General features: G+C 49.4%; 3 protein-coding genes across 5 annotated transcripts in view; 2 read left to right on the plus strand and 1 right to left on the minus strand.

Annotated features, from left to right (window-relative positions):
• Positions 1-221: 221 nt before the first annotated feature.
• DZIP1L (DAZ interacting zinc finger protein 1 like) overlaps positions 222-27616 on the plus strand; it is a 130486-nt gene continuing 103091 nt past the window's right edge. Inside the window, exon 1 of the mRNA XM_075937303.1 lies at positions 222-329. The gene's annotated coding sequence lies outside the window, so the exon portion shown is untranslated. The remainder of the gene's footprint in view (positions 330-27616) is intronic.
• On the minus strand, positions 1409-13267 carry LOC142830726 (alpha-1,4-N-acetylglucosaminyltransferase-like). Its single transcript, XM_075937293.1, has 3 exons — positions 13133-13267; positions 10546-10982; positions 1409-6610 (listed from the first exon to the last, which is right to left on the minus strand). The coding sequence occupies exons 2-3, from the start codon at positions 10954-10956 to the stop codon at positions 6020-6022; spliced, it is 1002 nt and encodes a 333-aa protein (XP_075793408.1). The 5' UTR covers positions 10957-10982; positions 13133-13267; the 3' UTR covers positions 1409-6019.
• Positions 11661-27140, plus strand: LOC102458167 (cilium assembly protein DZIP1L-like). Of its 3 annotated transcripts, XR_012906170.1 has the most exons (5): positions 11661-11798; positions 19868-20442; positions 21285-21375; positions 24396-25196; positions 26905-27140. XR_012906170.1 is itself a non-coding variant. In XM_075937295.1 (4 exons), exons 2-3 carry the CDS (start codon positions 20071-20073, stop codon positions 21288-21290), a joined length of 378 nt encoding a protein of 125 aa, XP_075793410.1. In that variant the 5' UTR covers positions 11661-11798; positions 19868-20070; the 3' UTR covers positions 21291-21375; positions 26905-27140. The 3 variants fall into 3 exon arrangements, 2 of the variants coding, with proteins under 2 accessions (XP_075793410.1, XP_075793409.1); XM_075937295.1 differs by lacking the exon at positions 24396-25196; XM_075937294.1 differs by lacking the exon at positions 26905-27140 and having other exon boundaries at positions 24396-26178.

A 27616-nucleotide genomic window follows, 5' to 3' on the forward strand; every position in this document is an offset into this window, starting at 1 on the left:
GGAAGATGCAGGGTTACAGCGGGAAAACCTCCCTGTCCCCAACGGCAGTGCAGGGCCCGGGGCCTCCGCAGCCACGTGGGGACCCCCCGCACCCTCAGCCGGGTGCTTTGCAAACTCTGCCTCCGGGGGCCGCTTGGGGCTCGCTCCCATGCGCCTGGGGCCGGGTGGGGCCGGGCCCGGGGATCCCAAGGGAGCAGGCCGGGCCCCGGCGCCTCGGCCCGTCGCATCCCCGGCCGGGCGGGGCCCTTCCCCCGGGGCCGCGGGGCGCTCGGTGGGAGCCCAGCCTGGCTCCCCTGCAGGGACGGGCGGCGCCGTGGCAGCGAGCTCAGGTAAGTGCCGGCTGGGGGGGTGCAGCCCGGGAGTCCTGCCTGGCGGGGTCCTGGCCCAGCCCGGAGAGAGCCAGTGGGGGGCGCCCCGGGCGGAGGGGCTGGAGCAGGGGGGTCACAGAGCTGGGCTTGCCCCAAGGCAGCCCCCTGCAACACCCCCCCAGGTGAATCCACAGCCCCCTGCAACACCCCCCAGGTGAATCCACAGCCCCCTGCAACGCCCCCCCAGGTGAATCTACAGCCCCCTGCAACGCCCCCCCAGGTGAATCCACAGCCCCCTGCAACGCCCCCCCAGGTGAATCTACAGCCCCCTGCAACGCCCCCCCAGGTGAATCCATAGCCCCCGCCCAGACACACTGGGGGCGGGAGGGGTGCACCTCCGGGTGCCTCCCTCCCCCTGACTCCCACCCGCATGCCTGGGCGCTGCCGGGCAGACAGCTGCTGTGAATGCAACAGGCTGGGTCTGGTCCTGCTGAAAGTTCGCCCTTAGAAAGCTGAAGTAGCTGGGAAGGTTGGGGGGTAGGAATGGGAATAGGGGGCAGGATCAACACTCATGGGAGATTCAATAATCATCACGGCCGCTGACGGGGCGGCAAAGGGCGCAGTAGGCCCGGCAGGCAACGTGTGTCCCCAGCCCTGATGCTAATCGATCCCAGTGAACACTCCCTTGCCCCTTCGCAGGCTCAGAGCGCTCCACGCACCTGGGCGCTCCGACCTCTGGGCAGTGAAGTCCCTCGTGCAGGGTCTGTCTTTTCGTTGTGGGTTTGTGCAGCCCCTGGCGCGGTGGGGCCCTGCTCCCAGGTGCTTTGGTGACACAGATGAGGAAGAGGAGGGGAAGACCCACTATTGCCATATGCAGCAGTGATGAGCTCAAGGTGCAATTTCCCAATATTTTCCAGCAACCTCAGCTGCTCTTCCTCTCTGGGCCCTTCCCCCTCCACACGCCTCCAGACTCAGCCCCACTGAGTGACAGGGCAGTTCCCTCCTCTCCTCCCCCATGTCACCCTCGCTCTTCCCACAGCAATGCAGAGGTGCCTCTGGTGGAGCCAATAGCGGGGCTGGGCATTTTGGTAGCCATTTTTTTCCCCATCTATGGAGGGACACAGGCTGAGGGGGCGGTGGGTGAGGAAGGACGTGCTCAGAAGGTGATTGCTGCAGATTTCACCATGATCTGCCCTCAGTCCCACAGGGAGGCTGGAAGGAGCGAGCCCCGTGACACCAGCAGACACAAGGCTGCTCTGGCGGGAGGGGGCGACCCCTGGCACGTTCAGGGTCACCCGGCTTTGGAGGTGTCAGTGAGTCCCTGCAAGAGCAGCAGAGCTAAAGTGTCACCCTGGGATCTCTCCCTGCTGTCAGGAAACGCCCCTGAGCCGTCACAGCACAAACATTGCTTCAACTTCGCTGAAAACTCTCCTGTTTGCTCCCGCGGGGACTTTCCATGCAAAGAGACAAACAAATGCTCCACTAAGCAGCCGGACATTTTATAGCTGGGTTTGCTGGGCTGCACGCCCTTCTCTGCCAACCGGTGACCCATCAATCATAGCGCCTCTTTACTTCCTCTCTAATCGCTCTCAGGGTGGCCAAGTCTCACTCCCTTGAGTCCCTTGTAAATACTCAAATCCTTAGATCAACATGCTAGGAACTTCCTTCTAATCCTTAGTATTTATTCATTACACTTTGCGAATGCCATTCAGTGCACGTAAATAAACCCAAGTCAAGACGTGGCTGACAAAATCCGTTTCCTATAGATCTGAGCTGCTAACATCCATCATTTACTTATACTCTTCATAGTGATTCTTTTAAAATACAGTGAACCCTCGTTTATCGCGGTAGATAGGTTCCAAACCCGACCGCGATAGCTGAAAATCCGCGAAGTAGGGACACCATATTTACGTATTTATTTAACATGTATATTCAGACTTTTAAAACCCTCCCTTTACGTAGTACTGTTAACAAACCACCCTTTAATGTACAGAACACTTAATGCATGTACTACAGTACCCTAAACTAAAACAGGCACAAATATTAAAAAAATCCGCGATATATATCTTTTATAATATATACATACGTAATGAAAAAAGTCCGCGAAGTCGTGAATCCGCGATGGTCGAACCGCGAAGTAGCGAGGGCTCACTGTAAACACATTGTTTAAATGAATAGATTTCCCTACTTTAGGGCTACTGTTTTTTGTTTAAATGACTGTGGACTATTGATTGAGAAAAAATCTGGCAAATTGAATTTTGCTGATTATTCCCTGCCCAGATGAGAACATGGCATTAAGCATGCGTATTTTGTATCTGGAGTGTTGTTTGTTTTTCAGTAATTTATTTAATTTTAATCATTCCTGGAAGAAATTAATTCTCTCGTTGTCCTCTTCACAATGTGGATCAAAAGACATTTACAAAATCACAGTAATTGCAAGGCTGAGCAGATTTTAAACAGATTTGATTTATCGCTGCTAAAGACAGTGTACAAAGCATCACACTTGTGTTAAGGTTCCAAACCTGACCCCTCAAGCTCTGCGATTGGAAATCCCTTGCTAGTGATTGTTCTAAATTGACACATACACTGAAAATACGGCATAATTGGCATTTGTTCTATTTTTGCGTGTATATAAGAATTAGGCAAACTGATCCGGTCCATTAATTTCTAAATTATCACCTGCAAAAAAACCAAAAGTTTTCAGGTGCCCTGTGGAATGGGATCCTGGTTAAAGCCCCTTCCCCAAAGAAATCGGAAATGGCGCCGCTGTTGAGGGATGATAGCATTGCTCTGTATCAACTCATGCAAAGAGAACTATCGGGGAGGGCGAGGAGTTATTTAAGTGAATGGCCAATGTGGACACAGAACCAAATGGCTATAAACTGTCCAGGAACAAGGTTTGCCTCCAAATTAGGCAACCGTTTCTAAGAATGAGAGGAGTGCGATTCTGGAAGAGTATTTCCAGGGCAGCAGTGGGGGTAAAAGCACCTGACTGGCTTCAGGAATGAGCTAGATACGTTTCTGCCTCTGATGGCACGAGGGCCATTGGCAACTGCCAGTAGCAAAATTCCCCAGTGGCTGGAGACTGGACACTCGGCGGTGAGGGCTCTCCTGGGAAGGGGATGTGCTGGAGACAGAGACGTGAAGCTGCGTGACCTGCCGCACTGTCCCACCCGCATGACCACCCCGTACCCCCATTCCGCCCGCAGGCTCCTGCAGGGTTGGAAATAGCACTGTCCAGGGTAGCAGGGTGTGGCAGACATGGAGGGAAAGCACTTCACATGCTGCCCTGCCCCACCAGCACAACCGGCCCCCAGCCAATCTCCCACCTGCAGAATTGTACCCTGTCTGGCCCTCAGTGTGCCTGCCTCCAGAGTGCATGAGTCCAGTTTTGCCCTTGTGTGCTCCAGCCCCGTGGGGACACAGCGGGGGAGAGAGGGGTGCTCTGCAATGCTGGGAGTTGTGAGCGTCCGAGGCCGGATCCAGGCGAGCCAAGGGCCGAATCTGGCCCCCGGGCCTTAGGTTCCCCACCCCTGGTTTAGATCTTGGCCGTGCATGGAACTAGAGGTCCCTCGTGGTGTCTTCTCACCCAACCCCTTTCAATGCTGCCCCCGTCCTGGGCGGAGAACCAGAGGGGGCTGGACTCTGTTGCCCTGTTTTGTCCTCGTGTGAACGGGGCTGGCTGGGAGTGTGGCCGGCCCGGCTCTTTCCACCAGGGACGTCTCAAAGACGAACAAATCGATAATGTGCCAACGACGTTCCCCTCTCTGTCCGATTCGTGGGCCAGGCTGGTGCAGCCGACTGCCCGGCTTCTAGCTGATTGCCTGTTGAACCTGCCGGGTGTGAGTTTGGCCCTGGCTGAGAGCGATCTTGTGCAGGCGGAGGCTGACGTTATGATGGCCCTAAAGCAGGGGTGGGCAATAATTTTTGATGGGGAGGGGCAGTCCAAGATTTTGGAAAGTGGTCGAGGGCTGCACTCCTGCATGACGTGAATGGAGATGTGGGGTCTGGGATGGAGGTGGGGTGCAGAAGGGAGCTTGGGGTAAGGGAGTCTGGGATGGAGTTGGGATGAAGCAGGCGGTTGTGACCTTGGGCAGGGGACTGGAGTGCAGGGGTTTGGGATGTGACCTAGGAGAGGAGGGGATTGTGATCTGGGGCAGGGGTGCCAGATGTGGGAGGGGCTGTGGGCGCAAGAGGGGGACAGAGGGTAGAGGTTGGGAGCAGAGCTGATCTCATAGACTCATAGACTTTAAGGTCAGAAGGGACCATTATGATCATCTAGTCTGACCCCCTGCACAGTGCAGGCCACAAAATCTCACCCACCCCTCCTAGAATAATCCTCTCACCTATATCTCAGATATTGAAGCCCTCAAATACTTTGAAGACCCCAAGATGCAGAGATCCTCTAGCTGTGATCTGTACCCCATGCTACAGAGGAAGGTGAAAAACCTCCAGGGCCTCTGCCAATCTACCCTGGAGGAAAATTCCTTCCTGACCCCAAATATGGCGATCAGCTAGACCCTGAGCATGTGGGCAAGACTCACCAGCCAGACACCCAGAAAGTTCTCTATAGTAACTCCTATCATCCCTCCATTGACCTATTTCCCACTGATAATGAATGGTCAATTAGTTACCAAGATCATGTTATCTCATCAAACCATCCTCTTCATAAACCCATCTAGTTTAATCTTGATCTGCTCAGTGGCAGCCTGCAGAGCCAGTGACCTGGGGGCAGGGAGCCCTGGAAGCAGCTGCAGCTGCCTGTGGATCTCAGGAACCCGGGACCAGCTGCCGGCCCATCCGTGGGGCCGTGTCTGGCAGCCAGAGAAGCGTCCCCACTTTGAATGTAATTGATTTATATGGGATGGGGTTGGGGATGGGTGCCCATCCGCCATCCCTCCAGGGCCACAGACAGAGGCTGCTGCGGACAAGCACGAGAAGCCCCTGCCTGCGGCATGCGAGGGATGGGAGTAGTCTCTCCAGGCCTGGAGCACCCCCTGCCTGCACCCACTGTACGGGGGGGAAGCAAAGGAGAAGGAAGCAAACAATCGTAGTGAACACCTGGAGGGGGCGGGAGGTGTGGGCTGTTGTTCGCTGGGCATCCTTGTGTTCACAGTCACTGAACATCGATATTTCAGTAGCAGGGCGAAGCCTCAGGCTCATCGCACAAGGTGATGCAGGACACACACAGCAAGTGACTGGGAAAAATGTCCAAATGCATCTACGGGGACAGATTCTGAAAGGCATTTCGGCAGACAGATGCAGACAGATGCCCAATGGGATTTTCAAAAGCACTTAGGGGCATCTGCAGACACCAAATGCCTGGGAACGTCTGGCCCTTGGGTTCCTGAGTGGCCCCGATTTTCAATGGAGTTTTGGTTCCCAAACCCAACATGACTTTTCACAATAGGACTCAGGCTCTAAGGTCACTTAGGTGCTTTGGAAAACCATTCCCGAAAGGACAAGCCCTACTTATCAAATCATCACAATGGTATTTGCAACCTCCCCCCTTCCTACTGAATTCATTACGCCCTGGGGAATCTTAGGAGAAGAGGTGGATTCTGAGAGGCTCTGTCCTACCAAGTCACCAGCAGACAGAAAAAGGCTGAGAGTCTGACGAAGAAGAGCTATGTGTTGTGCACAATTGATTTAGTGCCAGGTCCGTAAGGGCTTCATTCTGCTAATGCCGTCATTCAGTCTTCATTTGTTGCCTATGGACCACTGCCGTCTGGGCCTTGAATAAGAACCTTGTACGTGGTGGGGCAGTATGTTTTGAAGAGATTTTCCACTAAGGTGTTACTTCCTGCAACCACACGCTTGTGCTCCCGGTTCATGTGATTCCACAGATGCAGAGCGTAGGAGTTGTTGAACTCGGGGCTTTTCTCCCAGACCTCGAAGTACCGATGCCATTGTGCACAGGGGATGGGGTAGAAACGCTGAGGGTGTAAGTAGGAAATATTCTGACAGTTTACATCCTCCACGTTATGGAAAGTGGTTACGGGGCACAAGGCCTTGAGCCTCCTTGTCAGTAACCTGGGCCCTTGGTAGCCCCAAATGTCTCCTCTGTAGTTTTGAACAAAATCCTCCATGCAATCCCACATGAACTTGTGATGGCGAGAAAAGCCAAAAATGCCACTGCTGGACCACTGGAAATCCTCAGCCGTCAGGAAGTTTTCCAGCAAAATAGGCTTGATGGAGATGACATCAGTGTCCATGTAGATCCCACCGTATTTCCAGACGAGTGCAAGCCGGCTAGCGTCGGAGGTGACAATAAGCCAGTACCTTTCCTGGGCTGGATTTGCCTGTAGAGTTGGGAAAGGATCACACAGATGCAATTAATTCCATTTCGAAACTTGTCAATACCTGCTCCTATTAGCTACGTACTGTATAAAACTCTCAGCCGTGTCTGTCCTAACTGTAATCCCTTTGTCAAATAATGGACGTTTTTCTTGTTCAGGCATGACACGGTGCTGGAAATAGCCAAGAGCAGATGGAGCTTTTGTTCAATGTCATTGTACGAGTGTGTCCAAGGTAAAGAAAACACCCCACAATTACAACATAAAGAGAATCTGAATCGTAATAACATAACAAGGCCCATACTGGGTCTCACTAAATATCTTGCCCACGATCCTGTCTTCAGACAGTGGCCAATGCCAGGTGCCCACGACGGAATGAACAGAACAGGTAACCATCACACTGTAGGGACAGACTGTAGGGACACCATTCCTACCCCTCCTGGCTAATTGCAGTTGATGGACCTATCTGCCATGAATGTATCTAGCTCTTTTTTGAACCCTGTTATTTATAGTCTTGGCTTTCACAACATTCTCTGGCAAAAAATACCGGTTGACTGTGCACTCGCTGAAGAAATGTTTCCTTTTGTTTGTTTTAAAGCAGCTGCCTTTTAATTTCTTTTGGTGACTCCTAGTTCTTGTGTAATGAGAAGGAGTAAATATCTCTTCCTTTGTCTACACCAGCCCTGTTAGTGGCCTCTTTCCCAAGCACAAAAGTACCAGTCTTATTCATGTCTTCTCATGCAGGATCTGTTCCATACCCATTATTGGTTTTATTGCACTTTTCTGAAGCTTTTCCAATGTCAATATAACTTTTTTGATATGAGGCAACAACATCGCCATGCTGTATTCAGGATTGGTGTATCTAGACTACAGGTTTTTTTTTAAAAAGTCGCCTTTTTTCGAACAAATTTCCCCTGTGTCTAGACTGCTGCTGCGTTCTTTTGAAAGTAAATCAAAAGGACATGGCAGTTTTTTCAGTCACGGTAAACATCATGTTACAAGGAATAATGCCTTTTTTCGAAAGTGCTCTTTCAAAAAAAGGCGCCATTGCATGCAAACTGTGCTTTCTTGAAAAATCTGCTGGTAGTCTCAATGCTTTCTTTCGAAAGAGGCTTTTTATTCTTTCCAAAAAAGCCCCTTTTGAAAGAGGATTGCAGTCCAGACGTAGCCGATGTGGGCACAGCATGGATTTGTATATTTTCTGCCTTACTAAATTCACTTTCCAAATCATTCCCAACATTGTGTTTGTTTTCTTTGACTGCCACTGCACACTGAGCGGATGTTGTCAGACATCTATCCACAATGACTCCAAGATCTCGCTCTTGAGTGGTAACAGCTAATTTAGTCCCCATCATTTTACTTGTACAGTTGGGATTATGTTTGGCAAGGTGCATTACTTTGCATTTCCCAACATTGAATTTCATCCGCCAATTTGTTGCTCCGTCACCCAGTTTTGAGAGATCCTTTTGGAGCGCTTCACCATCTGCCTGGGACTTACCTATCTTGAGCAGTTTTGTAGCAGCTGCAGAGTTTGCCACCTCACGGTTGGCCATGATTTGCCAGTACATTTATGACTCTGTTGGATAGGTTTGGTCCCAGGACAGACTTTGGGGGGACTCCAATATTTACTTCTATATTCTGAAAAGTGACCACTAACTCCTACCCTTCAATTTCAATCTTTTAACCAGTTACCAATCCATGAGAAGACTTTCTCTTTTATCCTTTGAGCATTTGCTGTACTTAAGGGCCTTTGGTGAGGGACCTTGTCAATGGCATTCTGGGAATCTAAGTATCCACTGGATCCCCCTGGTCCTCATGCTTGTTGACCCCCTCAAAGAATTCTAGTGGATTGATGATGCTTCGTTTCCTTTTACAAAAACTATGTTGACTCATCCCCAACAAATTATATTCACCTATAGGTCTGGCAATATTTACACTATAATTTCAACCAAATAGCTGAGTAGTGAAGTCAGGATTATTGGCCTGTAATTGCTGGGACCGGCTCTGGACCCTTTTTAAAAAATTGGTGTCACATTAGCTATCCGCCAGTCATTTGGTAGAGAAGTTGAATTAAAGGATAGGTTACAGGGCATCCCCGCTATAAGTTGACCCGGCATACATCCCTTCCCCACGAAAGGCGTTGACGCCTGTAGGAATCGATACCTTGTAAGTCCTCCCGTTCCCTGTTCTTAAGCCGTGTCAAGCCCCCCTCCCCAGTTTGCGGAAATGGAATGGAAAACAATTCCCCGCTTTCAGTTGTTTTGCTATAAAGCCAAGATTCTTGGTACATCTGTTGGACGTACAGCGAGGACAGCCTGTACAAGGTACAGCAATTGGCACCTTAAAGACTAATGGATTTATTGGCCATAGGCTTTTGTGGGCAAAGATCCGCTTTGTCAGATGCATCAGCTTGTCCATGAAAGCCTCTACCCAGATGGATCGGTCTGTCGCATTGACTTTGCAACAGGCCCCTCCTGGAAATTTGTACAGAGCATAAAGAGTGAGAGAGGAATTCAGCCCTTGGGCAATGCGGGGGGGCAGAAGGGGGAGAATGGGTGTATCAATAGCGCACTCTGATGCTTGTTTATTCTCCAGACTCTCCGCTTTCATTTCCCCTTCTCACTGACAAAGGGGAACAGCCAGCGACATCTGTGTACACACTGGGGAGAAGAGCTTGTGCCCAGATATTTTCATGCCTGTCAAACGCCCTCAGCAAGCAGTGAAGTCGTGTTTCCCAAACAGCAAATCCTAAGAACATAAGAACGGCCATACTGGGTCAGACCAAAGGTCCATCTAGCCCAGTATCCTGTCTACCGACAGTGGCCAGCACTAGGTACCCCAGAGAGGGTTGACCGAAGACAATGATCAAGCGATTTGTCTCCTGCCATCCCTCTCCAGCCTCTGACAAACAGAGGCCAGGGACACCATTTTATCCCCTGGCTAATAGCCTTTTATGGACCTAACCTCCATGAAATTATCTAGCTTCTCTTTAAACTCTATTATAGTCCTAGCCTTCACCGCCTCCTCTGGCAAGGAGTTCCACAGGTTGACAACACGCTGTGTGAAGAAGAACTTCCTTTTATTAGTTTTAAACCTGCTACCCATTAATTTCATTTGGTGTCCTCTAGTTCTTCTATTATGGGAACTAATAAATAACTTTTCTTTATCAGCCCTCTCCACACCACTCATGATTTTATAGACCTCTATCATATCTCCCCTCAGTCTCCTCTTTTCTAAACTGAAAAGTCCCAGTCTCTTTAGCCTCTCCTCATATGGGACCCGTTCCAAACCCCTAATCATTTTAGTTGCCCTTTTCTGAACCCTTTCCAAGGCCAAAATATCTTTTTTGAGGTGAGGAGACCACATCTGTACACAGTATTCAAGATGTGGGCGTACCATAGTTTTATACAGGGGCAGTAAGATGTTCTGGGTCTTATTTTCTATCCCTTTCCTAATAATTCCTAGCATCCTATTTGCCTTTTTGACCGCTGCTGCACTCTGTGTGGAAGTTTTCAGAGAACTGTCCACGATAACTCCAAGATCTCTTTCCTGATTTGTCGTAGCCAAATTAGCCCCCATCTAAATCCTGCCTTTGAATTCATGCTGCCTGAAATGTTTCAAATACAATGTTAGTATCGACCTCTTGCCTTTCTGGAAAAGGGGTGATTCACCATTGGAGGAAATGTGGTTATCGAAATTATGATAGGAATGGTCCATTTGCCATATCTCCCGCCACCAGGAAATGGACAGCGCCCATAACAATTTCACTAAATAGTTGGACTAATACAGGGCAAAGTGTCATAAAAAGGGGTCCACACTGAGTGCAGCAAAACGACGACAAGCTTCAAAACTTGAACAAAAATGTGCCAAGCCTTTCATTTCCCTCCAATTCTACATGAATGTTGTTCAAAAAATATTCCCCCCTTAATATGCCTCCTCACCTTACGATACCATGAGAGCAGAGGTGTGTCCTCGAAAAAAGCTTCTGTCTGGAGAGGAAGAAGGAAGACATTCTTCATGGCAGACAGAGACGATAAGGCTGCGGGCATGGACTCTGAATCCAGCGATGTGTTATTGTTCAGCCCTTTCATGAAGAAACGAATGGGTTTGTCGGGGTGGATCCTGGCAGCAGATTCCACAGAACATGAAACCAACGGAGGAGGCTCAAGACGGTCTGTGGTCTCCACAAAGATGATGCCGCTCTCCCGGCTCATGACGTCCCTTTCTGTCAGGAACGGCTCAGGACTCCGCTCACATGAGAAGAGGCAGCCAGGCGGCCGGGAACGTTTATAGACAAAGGCCAGGGCAAAAAGAAGAGTGAGCCCGAGCCCTATTTTCATTTTCTTAAACATTCTTGCTTGTCCTTGGACAGATGAGTCTTAACCAAAACAAAGAGTCAGAGTTAGCGGTTCATTGACTATCGATGGGAGACAAATACAAGAAGACAGGATTTCAAGTGTTATTATTACTTTGGATTATTTCTAGGGCAGATAAAAAAAATCCGATTTTTTTTTAAATGTAAATTGGATTTTTTTGATTTTTTAAAAATCCTCAATAAAATACCAAATTTTGTATTTGAAAGTAACAGTTACAATTACGCCTCATCACAAACATGTTGCGCTCACACTGACAGTCTCATAAAACAGGAATGACAGGCTCTAGTCTGCCCAGCCTCACTACCTGCTCTTGCTTCTTGAGAGCCCTCGGCTTACAATTTCCATTTGTCAGCAAACTACAGTGACAAGTGCAAAGGCACACAGGTCGGGTCGGATTGGTTTGCTCTGTGCTTACATGGTGGCTGATCTTGGGGCAGAGGAGTTAGTTAAGACTTTGTCTTAAAGGCAGAGAGACAACAGAGATAGAAAAAGGACTGAGGCAACATAGAAAGGAACCGTGGATTGACTGGAAGGAAAAAGAGAAGGCATTGTTCAGGACACCCACAGATTTCTCTATTCGCTCCACACTTTTGCTACAGAAAAAAACTTTCCTGGCTCCTGCATGTAAAAGAGACCCTCTTTGGGGACATTTTGAAACATTCCATTCCCTGGGGAAAACGTGTCAACTGGAAGCAAGGCAAGAAGAAGATGCGGGGGCTAATTCTGAGACTGAAACGTCAGAAGGAAAATTGTTCACTGGGAGAAAATGTCGTGTCTGAAGATGTGGATATGGCAGAGACGATCAACTGGCGAGTCTCGTAAGTAATTCACTCTGCAATGCTTCATTGCTCAGGACTCTCTTTATAGTTTTAGTATAAATGTGAGTTGACAAGTAAACTCCCAGGTGGTTTGCTGTGTTGGGTGTTGCTAGAAAAAGAGATTTAGCTTTGCTCATCCTTATAGCTTGTTAAATTACCACCCAAGCACACAGTGCAGGAAGCTGCAGTAAGAGAAATCTATTTTACGTAAGACAGGCCCGGGTGAAATAAGATATGCAATTTTGAGTTTAGGGTGCTGTGTACATGCACCCTTAGAAACTAACAGATTTCTTAGGGCATAAACTTTTGTGGGGAAAACCCACTTCATCAGGTGAATTGGAGTGGAAGTCACAGAGACAGGGCACTATATAAGGACAACAAAAGGAAAAAGTTACGTGTGTTAGTGAGGCTAATCAAGTCAGGATGGAAGTGGCTCATTCACAGTTGACGTGGAGATGTGGATATCAGGAGAGGGGAAAATTGCCTTTCTGCAGAACCTCGGTGGATCAAAAGTTGCTGCATGGAGGGAGAATTGCCCCTATGTCTGGACTGGCCAGTATTTCAGGTATGTTCCCTGTGGTTGGGCCACTTGACTGCTTGTTACTAGTGCATCTCCATTATAGATAGTTCTCACAATGCTCATGAGCCAGCCAGAGCTTTGTGAACAGCAGCCTGTGCTGAAGGGGCCACTTGTGTTATCTTGAGGATAAGGCTGTCAGGCTACGTCTACACTGGAAAGTTTTTGCGCAAAAGCCCGTGGAGCGTACACACCTCAAATGCACTTTTGCACAAGGAAATCAAGAGTAAAACAGCAGAACAGAGGGTATTTTCTGCCATAACTAAACCTCCTTTTACGAGGCATAACTCCCTTTTACGCAAGAGTTCTTCACGTGTGCTTTTACGCAAGAGCTTTTGCCATGTGCTTTGAGGTGTGGAGGTGCTCTTGCGCAAGACGTTTTTGTGCAAGAACTCTTCCGCAAAAGACTTTTTGCGCAAGAAGCATGTAGTGTAGGCATAGCCTAAAAGAGAAAGCCAGACCTTCCTGGATTCCATTCCAGTGTCTAGCATGAGGGCAATTGTTGGCAGTTGTGGATTTGAGGTGTCTGCATTAACCATCTAAATATTCGCTAAGCCTGCAAATAAACTGAGTACACTGTATTTCTACCACAAGGAGATACACCCGAATTAATTTGTCTGCAACATATCTTCTTAATGAATTAATCAGATCAGAATACAAAGTACCAGGTATTGCACACCTATTATAAGACACAGAAGAACATAATATGTTGGGGAAGAGTCAACATGGCTTTCTGTAAAGGGAAATCCTGCCTCACCTATCCAGTAGAATTCTTTGAGGAGGGTCAACCACCACGTGGACCAGGATGATCCAGCAGAGATAGCGTACTTAGATTTTCAGAAAGCCTCGGACAAGGTCCCTCACCAAAGACTCTTAAGGGCTTGTCGTGGATCGGTTCCTGGTTAAAAGACAGGAAACAAAGGGTAGGAATAAATGGTCTGTTTTCAGAGTGGAGAGAAATAAATATCAGGTTCCACCTGAAGAATCTGTCCTGAGCCCGATGCTCTTCAACATATTCATATGTGATCTGGAAAACCAAGGCAAACCACGATGTGGCAAAGTTTCCAGATAATACACAATTAATCAAAATATTAAGTCCAAAGCAGACTGAGAAATGTTACAAAAGAAACTCACAAAATGGGGTGATGGCGGAACAAATTGGCAGCTGCAAATCAGTGTTGATATGTGCAAAGAAACGCCCATTGTCACACATAATCCTCACTATACATGGAATATGCTGAGGTCTAAATTAGCTATTGCTACACAGGAACAATTGTGGAGTCATTGGGGAGCGTTCTCTGAAATCATCCACTTAATGCGCAGCAGCGGCCAAAAAAATTAACAGGCAGCTAAGGTTAGATAAGGAGACATCAAATATCATCACACTGTTACATAAATCCATGATTTGGCCTATGCCCTCAGCCTGAATAGTGCCGGCAGTTGAGTTTGCCCCATATAAAAAACATAGAATTGGGACAAGGTTCAGAAAAGGGCAAGAAAAACAATTAAGAGTCCACAACAGCTGCAGCATGAAGAGAGATGAAAAAATGGGGACTGCTGAGATTAGAAATCATTTTACCAAGGCAGGAGATGATAGAGGAGGAGAAATTCATGAACATGTGGAGAAAGTGAATAGAGAAATGTTGTTTAATCCTCCACATAATATAAGAATCAGGGATCTCCCAATGCAATGAATAGGCGGCAGGTTCCAAACAAACCAAAGGAAGGACCTTTCCCCCCAACATCCAGGCAGCCTGTGGAGTTCATTGCCGGGGACGTGCACAGGCCAGAAGCAGAGCTGGGCTCACAAAAGAATTAGGTCGGTTCTGGGAGGGCAGGTTCCTCACTGGCTGTTGGCCAGGAGGGCCCGGAGGGGAGCCCCGTGCTCGGAGGCGCAGGGACACGCAGGCTGCCCCAAGCCGGGATGGGATGATAGGACCCCTCAGCGATGCCTTGCTCTGCTCGTGCCTTCCGACGCACCTGGCACCACCAAGGCGGGGTCCCAGGACGCTCCACTCACCTGTTGTCTGGTGCCTCCCGCCGCTCAGCCTGGGGGTTAGCGCGTCAGGCCCCCCTCTCCTCCATGGTTTGTTCACTGCCGCTCCCTCCGTCCCGTCCTCTCTCTCGCTCTGCCCTGCAGCCCCTCGCCCACTGCGGAACCAAATCTCCTCTGGTCCCTGCCCGCCAGCCCGGTCCTGCAGCGCTCCCCTGCCAGGGCGCGGCTCGTTCAATCTCTCCCTCCCACAGTGACCCAAGGGCTCTGCTCATTCGCTGCCCTGCTGGGGCCACTTCCCCAGGGCTGGGTGGGGGAACGTTCAGCCCAGCAGCTCTGTTCTTTCCTCTCCCCGCCCTCACTGCCTGCCCTGCCCGGCTTCCTACAGCTCCTGGTTCTGGTTCAATCCGCTCCAGACGCTCCTCCCTCTATCCAGGGTGTGACCGCCCTGTATGGGCAGCAGCCTCTCTGGTGCAAACTTTTTTGTTGTATATTCCTGCTTACATGAGCCTGCTTGCACTCAGGTGTCTGCTCCTGGGCTCTTCCTCAAAGTGTGGGCTGTAGAGTTAATCCTATTGCTTTGTAATCTGTGTTGGGTGGATGCCCTATCGCAGACACTCCCCGCTCCAGATGGCTCCCCGTGGGAGGGGCAGGTATCGTCTCCTCTGCCTCTGACATAGCTAAGCCCAGAGGCCCCCCCCCACTGCCCAGAGTCACCCACCCCCAGCCCATGGCACCTTCTTCCCAAAGGACTCAAGGTCATGCTGAGCCATCTGAAAAGTCCCCTCTGTAGCTACCACCCTCTTTCTCCTTTCAGGGGCAGGCTACCAGGTAGGTAATAGGCCTACCTGGCTACCAGTCCTGCATGAGTGACACTCCATAACAGTCGGAAAACAGGGTTCTGGGCTACGTGTTATGACCTAGAATGGCTGCTCTTATGGTCTTAAACTACATCAAGATTTTTCTGGGAGGTCCCTGCTAATTCTGGCCTATTGGTGGAAATTCAACCTCTGCCAGATTATTTATTTCAAAATACAGTTAGCGAACCAAGAACATTGAAATGAAATTGCATTTCAAAGGCTGAGTTCAACCACACAGAAAACACCCCATTCACTGTCCAGGCGTGGGGTTTTTCTCTTTCTTTCTTTCTTTCTTTCTTTCTTTCTTTCTTTCTTTCTTTCTTTCTTTTTGGCCAGGAGAAGTTGAGGTTGGACATTAGGGAAAACTTCCTGCCTGTCAGGGTGGTGAAACACTGGAATAAATCGCCTAGGGAGGTTGTGGAATCTCCATCGCCGGAGATATTTAAGGGCAAATTAGATAGGGCAGGGGACTGGACTCAATGAGCTCTTGAGGTCCCTTCCAGTTCTATGATTCTATGATTCTCCTCCCTGTTTTTCTGCCCCATGGCTTTGTGCCCTGCCCCCTCCCTCCACCCTGGTCAGGGCCCTGGCTGAGAGGCCATTTGCCTGCACTATGAATTCCCCAGGGGTCAGACTTCCTCTGCTGGCCTGCCTGGCGTTTCTCCTCAGAGATGGCCGAGAGCTGTGCTGCCTGGAAATACCCGGTCAGGAAGGCGAGAGAAAGAGACGTGTGTTTCCACCCAAGAGATGGGAGGGCTGGGGAGCCAGCAGCCTGCAGTAGTGGTGACAGCCAAAGCCCTGGACCCATAAAATGGCCACTGGATCATCACGTCACGTGCTCCAGCAGCTCTGAAGTGGGGGGCAGTGGGGTGCACCATGGTCCTACTGGCACTGAGGGCTGGCCCACCCCTTCCACCAGAGGTTCCATCCCTTCTGGGAGCACACAGCTGTGTCCCCCTCCTCATCTTTCATGTGGCCTATGGAGGCTCTTGGCTCTTCCGGTCTGGGAACAATCTGGAGGCTCCACCTACTCACCCTGAAGTTATGAGCTCAGTTCTAGGGGTGCTGGTGGGGGGGCGGGGGCCCTTCCTGGAGTCACTCCACCCTGCCCTCGCATGCTGGGCCTTTGGCATGGACCTGCCTGGAGCTGGAGGCCGGTGGCATCTAGGCCCTTGCCAGCTGGGATTCACTCCTTGGACACACGTCCGGTAAAGAGGAAGGGGGAAAACCTACCGTGGGGCGAGGTTTTGTTCCAGACTTTGGCATCTTTGAGGTGTCTCCTGCTGCTCTATGCAGCACATGCCCCGTGGCTGGGATTTGCTCTTTCATGGCTGGGTTAATTTAGGGATGCCATCGCATGAACAACTGTGCAATTAACCAATAAACCAGGCTTATCTGGTAATCCTGCCAACTACACATGTGCACAGGGTGTGACTCTCAGCTTCCAATGCAGCTAGCTGGAAGGGAGAGGAGTCCTGGGTGTGATTATGCTCACTCAGGGGCTTAGCCCTGTAAGGTATTCAGCTGTTATGTAAATACAGTTCCTGCTGAAATGGGGAAGAAATCCGGGGTGTGGTTTGTAAATCCAGTTCAATTACTGCTGTCCGGCTGATAGCTGCTCAGTTATTAGAATGATGTTTTGCCTGTTGTAACTAATTTGGCTATTGTGAGGGTCACAAACCATGTTAACCCTAAATGTAGGAATTGTAGACTATGACACCAGTGCTTGCAGGAGAGACACTGTCACTGCGAAGAATCTCAGATGGACAAGCCTCCCCCTTCCAGACCTGAGTGGATTGGATGTGGTGGGGAGAAGCACCACACGACGTTAGCTGGCTACATGCTCTGCAGGCATGAGCTGTGAGACTGGTTCAACCTGTCTCACTTCCCCCCTGTTCTAAGGATAGACCTAAAACATATTCCATAAGGGGTGTGTCTAGACTACAGGGTTTTGTCGACAAAAATGGACTTTTGTCGACAAAACTATACCTGCGTCCACACTGCCTTTGAGTTATGTCAACATAACGTCGACAAAACTCAGCAGTTTTGTCGACGTATGTAAACCTCATTCTACGAGGAATAACACCTTTTGTTGACAGAGTTCTGTCAATAGAAGGCATTATTGTATCTACACTGTCCTTTGCGTCCACACTGTTATGTCGACAAAGCAGCTTGCTTTGTCGACAGAACTGGTTGTAGTCTAGACGCTCTTTGTCAACAGAAGCTTTGTCGACAGTATCTGTCGACAAAACTTCTGTCGACAAAACCCTGTAGTCTAGACGTACCCAAGGAGTCTCTTTATTTTCTGCTGGCCTGCCCTGCGGATAAAGAGCTGAAATCACCACAACGTTCATTTGAAATAACAGCTGTTATTTCAAATGAACTTTAATAGCGTCTATACAAGCAAACTGCTATTTCGAAATGAATTCGAAGCGCTTAATTCGAATTTGGTAAACCTCATTCTATGAGGAATAACGCCAAAATCAAAATAGCTATTTCGAATGAAGTGCTGTGTAGACACTTAATTCAAAATAGGGGGTCTCCAGCCTTTCCCAGGGAGCCCTGGTGGCCACTCTGGGCACAACCAGGAAAACTTACTCTTCTCTCCCCCAGCCCCGGAGCCATTAAAGGGGTAGACTTTGGCCACAGTGCCTGTGCCAGCTCCAAGCCTGCCAGCCCAGAGCCAGCAGTGGCCACCGGGGCCCCTGATCCAGTGGCCCCAAAACATGAGCCAGCAAGCCACTGGCAGCCAGCCCTCCACCGCTCCCCAGGAGCAGTCTGCCAGCTCCCAGGAGCCTGACAGGGGCTGGAGAAGGTGGGCGCCTTCCTGGTCCAGGGTGGAGATCATGGACCTTATTCAGAGTTAGGGGGGATGCCCCCAATGTCCATGATCTCTGCACTAGATGGAAGAATGTGGCCATCTATGGCAGGATAGCTGCCAGGCTGGCCACCAAAGGCCACATGTGAACCCAGGAGCAGGTTTGCATGAAAATCAAGTTGGTCCGGCGAGACCCCCAACCCTGGGCCCTGAGCTTCCCCTCCCCCTTCTTCCCCTTGCTTCCCCCTTCCAGCTCCCTCCTCCAAGGTTTCCCTCTCCCACACTTTCTCTTCCCCTCTCCCACCTCCAAGCGGCTGGCAGGAGCAGGTGGCCAGTAGGGCGGCTGGCGGGAGTAGCAGCAAGTGACCAAGGAAGTGGGTGAGATGCCTGCTATCACCACTGCCTAAGGATGGGAGATGAGCTCTGCCGATCACCTCTGAGCTCTGGTCTGCTCTGACCAAGGGCAGTGACCATGAGTGGAGTACGGAGAAAATTTGGGCGTGTGAGTGGGACACCTACATTTCTGGACTTGTGAGTCTGAGAGGCAAAGGACACTGCTCAACCTGCTTGAGCAGGGATGTTCACTCCTGAGCAGCTGTAGAGGGCTGGCTGCCAGTGGCTTGCAGGCTCATATTTTGGGGCCACTGGGTCAGGGGCAGTGACTGCTGGCTCTGGGCTGGCAGGCTTGCAGCTGCCACAGGCCAGCGTCAACCCCTTTCAGAGTGGGAGAGGGAGAGGAGTGTTCTTGGTTGAGGCTGGAATGGCCACCGGGGCACCCTGGGAAGGCTGGAGGGCCCCTAGTTTGAAATAAGTGTCTACACAGCACTTATTTTGAAATAGCCATTTCGAATTTGGCCTGGAATAAGGTTTACGAAATTCGAAGTAAGCGCTCCGCTATTTTGACTTAATTTCAAAATAACGATTTGGCTGTGTAGATGCTAGTAAAGTTATTTTGAAAAAACAGCTGTCATTTCGAAATAACTTTGCTGTGTAGACATACCCTAAGAGAGACAAGGTATAGAGCATGCTGTCAGAAATCTTAAAAGAACAACACTTTGGTATGGAAACTTTAGAACTCGAACCCTCAGAAAAGAAAATCAACCTTCTGCTGATGGCATCTGACTTAGATGGTGAAATGAACATTAATTAGTCCCCACTGCTTTGGACTGTTATTGAGCAGAACTCATCTCCGCATGGACACATCTCCTCTGGAATGATGGTTGAAGCATGAAAGGACACACAAATCCTTAGAGCATCTGGCACGTAAATACCTTGCAATGCCGGCTACAGAAGTGCCATGCGAACACCTGTTCTCACTTTCAAGTGACATTGTAAATAAAAAGGGTCAACATTATCTCCTGAAAACGTAAACAAACACGTTTGTCTATGCATTTGACTAAACAAAAAGTAGGACTGAGTGGACTTCTAGCCTCTACGGTTTTACATAGTTTTAGTTTGTACAAAATTCTACATTTGTAACTTGAATTTTCTTGGCCAAAAGATTGCATTACAGTACTTGCAATGGGAGAAATTGATTTATTTACTTTTACAGTACAAATATTTGTAATCAAAAATAAAGTGAGCACTCTCTGAATATGTAGGAAACATCCAAAAATATTTAAATCAAGGGTATTCTATTATTGTTTAACAGTGCAATTAATCAGATGATCTATCACAATGATTAATTATATGATTAGTCATGAAGGCATGCAAAGGAAGGGTGGCTCTGTGTCCGCGCACGGTCGATGTGGACACTCAGTGCAGATCAGTGTGTGAAGAAAAATAAATGAACTTACCGGCCTTTCCCTTCTTATTTTCCAGCCTTTCTTCCAAAATACATACTACCCCTTGCATTGTCCTGTCTTCACACCTCCGTGGCTGGCTATGCCTGGGCACACACACACACACACACAGACGTACACAACTAGCGGGGTTGTCTTTGGGAACATGCCGGCCAACGCTGGCGGAATTCCCACCTTCAAATTCCAGTCCTGCCAAGACAGAGATGGTTCAGTGCCATTGACATGGAGCGGGTGGCCCGGGAGCTGGACATGACCACGCTCCAGGAGAACATTGCCGGCGTCACTTTCTGTAACCTGGACTCAGAGAAGTGCCCGCACTGCCAGCAGCCTGTAGACCCAGTTCTCCTGAAGGTCCTGAAGATGGCGCAGCTGACCATCGAGTACTTGCTGCACTCGCAGGAGTACCTGAGCGCTAGCGTGGCGCTGCATGAGGAGCATCTGCGGATGGCCCAGGAGGAGCTGAAGCGCACCAGGCAGGAGCTGGACAAGCAGGCGGAGGAGCTGAAGGGGGTAAAGGAGGAGAGCCAGAGGCGGAAGAAGATGATTGCCACCCAACAACTCCTCCTGCAGGCTGGGACCAATAACTACCACAAGGTGAGCTCCAGGCAGAGGACAAAAATAGCCTCCCAGCCTAGATTGTTCTGGGGAAAGGGGGGAGTGAGGGGAAGGAGCCTTTTCCCCACTCACTTCAGCAACCCTGGCAACTTGGTCCCTTGCTGCTGTGCCCTAGACCCGGCGCTAGGGGGAAAACTTCCCCGTTATGCCCTCATCCATCCTGTGTGAGACATGCGCTTACGTTCTTGGCTGTGTCGTGGCCCTAGTGGCTCGTGCGCTCACCCAGGTGCTGGGAGACCTTGGTCAAGCCCCTCTGCCCATTGAGGATAAAGGATGTGACGTCTCAGGTGAGCCCCCTGAACGACGGGGCCGTGGGATGCTCCAGGTGGGCCTCCCCCAGGCTCTCCTGTTGGAGCCATTTCTCTTTCACTAAACATCAGTTGGGCCTGAGCCAGTGCGAATGGATTTCTAGCCCTGGGGCTGGAGCAGCCCCTAGCAGGTGGCAGATCCCTGGTCAGCTCCCTTCTCCCCAACCAGAGGAGGGTTCTGAGCGGAGGTCCCCCACATTTGGGGGGAGGGCTCTTTACTACTGTCTACTTCCTCCCCCTTCCAGTGGGCCAGGGAGGCACCAGTGGAGTCAGTAGGGCAGCAGGGTCTGCAGGAGGTGGGGGGCTGGCTGGGAGGCCGATGGGCCAGGCCGGGTCTGGGGGTGGAGATTGTGGGTGGGGAGCCAGAAACGACCTCCCCTGGTCCGGAAAAATCCTTTATCTGGGACCGGTCAGGTCCCGAGGGGGACCAGGGAGATCTAGCCTGTATTTGGTTTACCACAATCTGTGAGCTGCTAGTCAAACATTCATCCAGTGGCCTTTTACTTCCTGTAGATTTAGAAATCCCGTATTAAAAGCATCGTCTGTCAGACTGACAGAGTATGGAATTTGGACCGAGTGGAGGCTGGGTCTTTGGTACCTCTGGGTAAGTAACGTTTTCTTTTGAACAATTTGTTTAACAATATTTATGCTTAATTCCTGCTTAATTCCCCTACGCCCCGACCTCAGTGGAGGTCCACAAGGCGGCGACAGCCGCACACACCGCCCCTCCCCTTCCCCGCGGAGAGGGGCAACCAGACAAGGGGGCAAGGATTAGAGGGACGGCTCAAGAGCCCCGGTCGGACCCCCGGCTGGGGGCCGCCCGGGAAGTTACAGGTCCGGGTCCGCCGAGCCCCCTCGGCCCTATTCGGGGCGAGGGGTGATCGCACCTGGGACCGGACTCGCCCGTGAGCCCCGGAGGGCAGGGTAACTGGGCATTCGGAAGGCGGTGGGTTCGCGGAGCCCCACCCCACCCCGCTGGCCCAGCCCGGGGGATCTGGGGTGTGGAGCTCGCACCCTTAAAACCCGCCACACTCCCTGACTGCAATTTAATCCCATTGCATCTTGTCCTATAATCAGAGCCAAGGAGAACAATTTTTCTTCCTCCTCCTCGTAACACCCTTTTAGGTACTTGAAAAACGCTATCATGTCCCCTCTCAGTCTTATCTTTTCCAATCTAAACAAGCCCATTTCTTTCAGCCTTCCCTCCTAGTTCATGTTCTCTAGACCTTCTTCATTCTTGTTGCTCTTCTCTGGACCTTCTCCAATTTCTAAACATCTTTCTTGAAATGTGGTGCTCAGGACTGGACACAACACTCCAGTTGAGGCCCGATCAGCACAGAGTAGAGCAGAAGAATGACTTCTCGTGTCTTGCTCACCACACTCCTGGTTCATAGGATCCTGGGATCACTGCCTAGCTGATTACTTGGCTACATTTTATCCTCTACTAAACCTCCTAAACTCCATTCACCTTCACTTCCTATTTCAAATGAGCTCAATTAATACTTTGCTAGCTAGTCAAATTTGTGTTCTTCTTCGGGTGATGTCCTTGTGAGTGCTCCACTGTAGGTGACGGGTCTTCCCCAGAGCCATAGATGAGACACTTTTTCATAGCATTAGGGGGTAGCCGATTTAGTCTGTACAGAAAAAAAGCAACAAATGGTCTGGTAGCACTTTATAGATTAACAAAACATGTAGATGTTATCATGGGCTTTCTTGGGCACAGCCCACTTCTTCAGATGACCAGAGTTTTGAGTTTAGGATGTGCAGAACCAAAATAAATAGGAGAGAAGGGTGGGGGGAGGAAAAAAAGGAGGAGAATGGGAACAGGGGGCTAGAGGGAATCAGTAAGTATCTGAAGATTGGGTAGTTAAAACTAAGCAGATAAGAATCAAAGTCAATTGATGGTATCCTTCCAGACATAGGAGTCTATACAAAGAGCTGTTTGCACCTTCAACGACTATTAAGTTGATAGTGACCCAACCATCCTTCATCATGATTGAGTCCATTAGCATCCAGCAATTTGATCTATGCCATAAAATACCAGTAATGCCCCACCACTATATATATTGGACAAACGGGACAGTCTCTGCAAAAAGAATCAATGGACACAAATCAGATACACGTAAAGGAAACATACAGAAATCTATTGGGGAACACTTTAATCTTCCTAATTACTGTTTAAAAGATCTTCAAGTGGCTGTCTTGTCACAAACCAATTCTACTAGCCAGATACACAGAGAAACATTGGAATTAGAGTTCATCCGCAAATTCACTTCACATGCTAATGGACTCAATCACAATGAAGGATGGTTGGGACACTATCAACTTAACAGTCGTTGAAGGTGCAAACAGCTCTTTGTGTAGACTCCCTGTCTCTCACTCCCCTCCTTTTCTTTCCTCGCCCCCCCCTTCTCTCCTATTTATTTTGGGTCTGCACATCCTAAACTCAAAACTCCAGTCATCTGAAGAAGTGGGCTGTGCCCACGAATGCTCATGACGCCATCGACATGTTTTGTTAGTCTTCAAAGTGCTACCAGACCATTTGTTTTTTCATAGCAGTTAGCAGTCAGGCTGCGCGAGCTCAGAGAGTCTCTTGCGCTAGTGGCAGGTGACAGTTGAGCGCGGTCGGACCCCCGCCCCTCAGTTCCTCGTCTACCACCCTTGGCTATAGACAAAGTCTTCCCACCGCTTCAGGCAATTTTCTCCTCATAGATAAAACCTTCAACCTTTTGACCTCAATTCATCTTAGATCACTGATACTTTATTACCACTTCAAAGGCAAACAAAATAAGGTGGGGAACACTCTGTTCCCTCAGTGCTAGTGTCTGTCCAACCTGCTCTTAAATATCTCCAAAGATGGAGATGCCACAACCTCCCTAGGCAATTTATTCCAGTGTTTCACCACCCTGACGGGAAATTTTCCTCAGGTCCAACCTAAACCTATCTAACCTGCTCTCCAGGGGAGATGCATTCTTAATCCCCTTCATCTCCATGCCCAGCTTCTGTCCGGTTTTGAGGCACAGAAGCAGCCTGTTCGGAACAGGTCACAAACGTTCTCATGCATAGCGAGACGCACCTCTAGAGCAATTTACCAGCAAAAAGAAACGCTTGGCATCGTAGTGTCATCAAAGAGAACCCAGTCCAGACAAATCACCAATCCACGTTACACTTGACTACTTATACAAAGAGTGAAGGCCTGTCAATGTCTTTCATACAAGAACACTTGTCAGCCATTACAGCCTTTCATGACTGCAGGGAAGACTCACTGGGGTTTGCGCATTCTGTGATAAAAAGATTCCTTAAGGGCCTTCAGAACTTCTTCCCACCGCGTAGAGTACAATGCCCCTTGGGATCTGAATTTGGTCCTGAAGACCCTTATGAGGGCCCCCTTTGAAACTATGGCCACATGCCCTCGCCTGTTCTTCACAATGAAGGTGCTTTCTCTGGGGGACGATCATGTCAGCAAGGACGGTGGGCAAGTTAGGAGCCGTAATGGTGGGGACCCCATACCCGGTCTCCACTAAAGATGAAGTGACTTTGAGACCACATCCAGCCTTTATACCTAAAGTCAACACCTGATTTCACATTAACGAATCTATAGTAATACCTGCGTTCTTTCCAAAGCCACATTCATTGACTACACATGCCATGCTTCACATCCTCGATGTCAGAAGGGCCTGGCTTTTTTACATCAACACAACGCAGACGTTCTCGCCAGTTCCCACGCCTCTTTGTCTCTGTCGCAAACTACTCCAGGGGCAACCCACTCTCCACACCACACATGTCGAAGTTAATAACGAGCTGCATCCTCTCATGCCACTCCCTTGGTAACAAACCACTAAAGATGGCCCTAAGGGCACACACCACCCGTGATACAGTAACATCTGCGGCATTCCTTAAGGGGGTGCCTCTTAAAGACATTTATCGGGCACCCACATGGTCACTGGACCTCACATTCTCAAACATTACGCCTCAACTGGCGACTGACACATCCGCGTCTAAGGCAGTTCTATCTGCCGCTTCGAAGCAGTGACTCCGAGTCCCGCCAGCCACAGCAAGTACCGCTTTGTAGTCACCTACAGTGGAACAGCCAGGGGGACATCACCTGAAGAAGCAAAGGAAGTTACCTCATGCAGTAACCACTGTTCTTCGAGGTGTGAGTCCCCATGGATGCTCCAGGACTCTCCCTTCCTCCCTGCTACTCAGAGTCCAATCGCTCTGCGGTAGACGAGGAACTGAAGGGAGGAGGTTGGGCCATGCTCAACTGTCAACTGCCACCAGCACGAGAGGCTCTGTGTGTACGTGCGGCTCGACTGCTAACTGCTATGAAAAAGTCTACGATCTGCGGTTCCGGGGAAGACCCATCACCTACAGTGGAGCACCCACGGGAACACACACCTCGAAGAACAGTCGTTACTGCACGAGGTGAGTAACTTCCTTTTATATATATACACACACACATAAAACAAAAGAACGTTCACAGCAATGTCTTTCCTTAAAAAAATAACCCCTTAACCGGTGACATCAATTACTTAAACAAGTCTGCAAAAAGAGCAGAGAGGAGCAGGGGGTAGAGATCGTGTCCCTCCACCTTCCCTTGATGGCTGATTAGCTGATCGAAAGGTTATTACCCAGTTGGGATCTATCAAGCAGCAAGGCAGAAGCTGAAGGAGAGGGAGCTGATTGCAGCCCGGGGGAGTTGACGGGACTGAAATAAGGCAGCTTGAACCATACAAGCTCTGAGTTACTGAGCTACACAAGCAAACGTGGCCCATCCCCATTGCCCTGGCGTTGTTAACCCTCTCCATTATGCCGATCGCAGTGCTGCTGAGCAGAGAAGGCAAGGGTGTAATTTATGAGGGGCCAGGGGGTCAGTAGCTGCCCTAAAGTTTGAATCCCTGGATTTCATAGTTGAGATCTGCTTAAAGCACCTGCCTTAGCTCCAGAGGCAGCTCTTTACTGCAATAGTTTGCCTGCTCCCAGCTTTGCCTTTGGAGGAGGCAGGGTGATTAAGATCAAGAACACATATTTCTGCGCATCCAGAAATATAATTTATGCTATCATGTGCCGAAAGTGTCCGTCTGCTATGTACATTGGACAAACGTCTCAGACACTTCGCCAAAGGATCAATGCCCACAAAACAGATATTAGACAGGGTCACAAAGAAAAAACAGTTTCTTGACTTTTCAACCAGAAAGGACACTGTCTCAATGACTTAATTACCTGCATCCTGCTTCAACGGCATTTTAAGACCACACATGAAAGAGAATCCTCTGAACTGTTATTCATGCTTAAATTCGACACTTCACGACTGAGTTTGAATAAAGAATATAATTACCTTACCCATTACAAAGATAGCTTCCCCAATTATCACCTCTAATATCATTAGCTCACAGACATTTACCTCCCCCCCTCATCCCCCTTCTGTTCTGAAAATTTGATTTGTCCTTTTCATATGTGTTCTTTTTTTTTTAATTGTATCCTTTGGTATATATGGTTGTGACAATTTCCTTCTACTATTTGATCTGAGGAAGTGGGTCTGGCCCACGAAAGCTCATCACCTAATAAACCATCTTGTTAGTCTTTAAAGTACTACATAGTTCTGTTTTTTGATTAAGATAACAAAAGACCTTGATATTCAAGCAACTTAAGGATCATTAGAGCATCATGAAAACACTGCGGCTGTGTCTAGACTGGCAAGCTTTTCCGCAAAATCATCTGCTTTTGCGGAAAAACTTGCCAGCTGTCTACACTGGCCGCTTGAATTTCCGCAAGAACACTGACGATCTCATGTAAGATCTGGCAGTCGGAGGAGCTGCCCCGCTTGGAAAAGGGAGTTGATTGCTGCACACTAGGGAAGGGCTAGTTCATGTCAGCAGGGAGTCACCCGGCCAGATAGAGCGTGGGAGGCCAGGGATAGATTTACAGTCTTGCTTGCCACATGCTACATGTTTGTGGAGACAACCGCCTCCTCTCTGGCCTCTCCCCGTCCTAACATGGCATGAATCGAGTAATCAGTGTTTGCATCTCCTGCCCTGCAGGTAATTCCTGTTCTCTGCAGTGAAACAAGAACACTTGTGTTTTAACAGCTCCATCCTTTTAGCTTAATCCTCACATCACTCCAACCCAACAGCCCCCAGCGCCTGCTGCAAGCCACAGCCAGCTGCTGTCGATCCCGTCCCAGGCACAACACAACGGCAGCCCAGAGAACAGTCCTGCTCAAAACCACGTGATTGGCTTGAAAAGCAAGACGGTATTTTAAAAAAACATATAACACCTAACGTTGGTTCTGCTTTCTTTGCTTTCTGGGTCCTGACCCCCAGCGTTCTCTCGCTCTTGATTTCAGGCTTTTCTCTTGATTTCAGGCTTTTCGCCGCGGAGCATCGCTGGTAACGTGACTCCAGCAGCTGGGGCTTTAAGAGAAACACTTTTGATCAAATCCCAAGACTTGGCAGCGCTGATTTAGAATCCCTCCTTCCGAAGTGGAGAGCGACCTTTGAACTCTGCAGCCCCTCCCACGGCCCTCAGCAGCCAAGTTGGCTCCTCCGCCCAGCAACTATGCCCCAAAGGGTCCATACTGGGACCTGATCCTTTTCAACCTATTTATAAATGATCTGGAGAAAGGGGTAAGCAGCCAGGTGGCAAAATGTGCAGATGATACTAAACTACTCAAGATAGTTAAGAGCAAAGCAGGCTGTGAAGAGCTTCAAAGGATTTCATAAAACTAGGAGCCTGGGCAACAAAATGGCAGATGAATTTTAATGCTGATAAATGCAAAGTAATGCCCATTGGAAAACATAGTCCTAACTCTAGGTACAAGTTCATGGGGACTTGGGCCGTGTCCA

Source organism: Pelodiscus sinensis, chromosome 10 (assembly GCF_049634645.1).
Source record: "Pelodiscus sinensis isolate JC-2024 chromosome 10, ASM4963464v1, whole genome shotgun sequence".
NCBI lineage: Eukaryota > Metazoa > Chordata > Testudines > Trionychidae > Pelodiscus > Pelodiscus sinensis.

Bases quoted from the DNA above. Each gene is read 5' to 3' on its own strand.
- LOC102458167 (XM_075937295.1), top strand. From the start codon at position 20,071: ATGGAGCGGGTGGCCCGGGAGCTGGACATGACCACGCTCCAGGAGAAC.
- LOC142830726 (XM_075937293.1), bottom strand. From the start codon at position 10,956: ATGTTTAAGAAAATGAAAATAGGGCTCGGGCTCACTCTTCTTTTTGCC. The intron at 6,611-10,545 runs GTGAGGAGGCAT...CCAACTCTACAG, and splicing joins TGCTCTCATGGTATCGTAAG to GCAAATCCAGCCCAGGAAAG.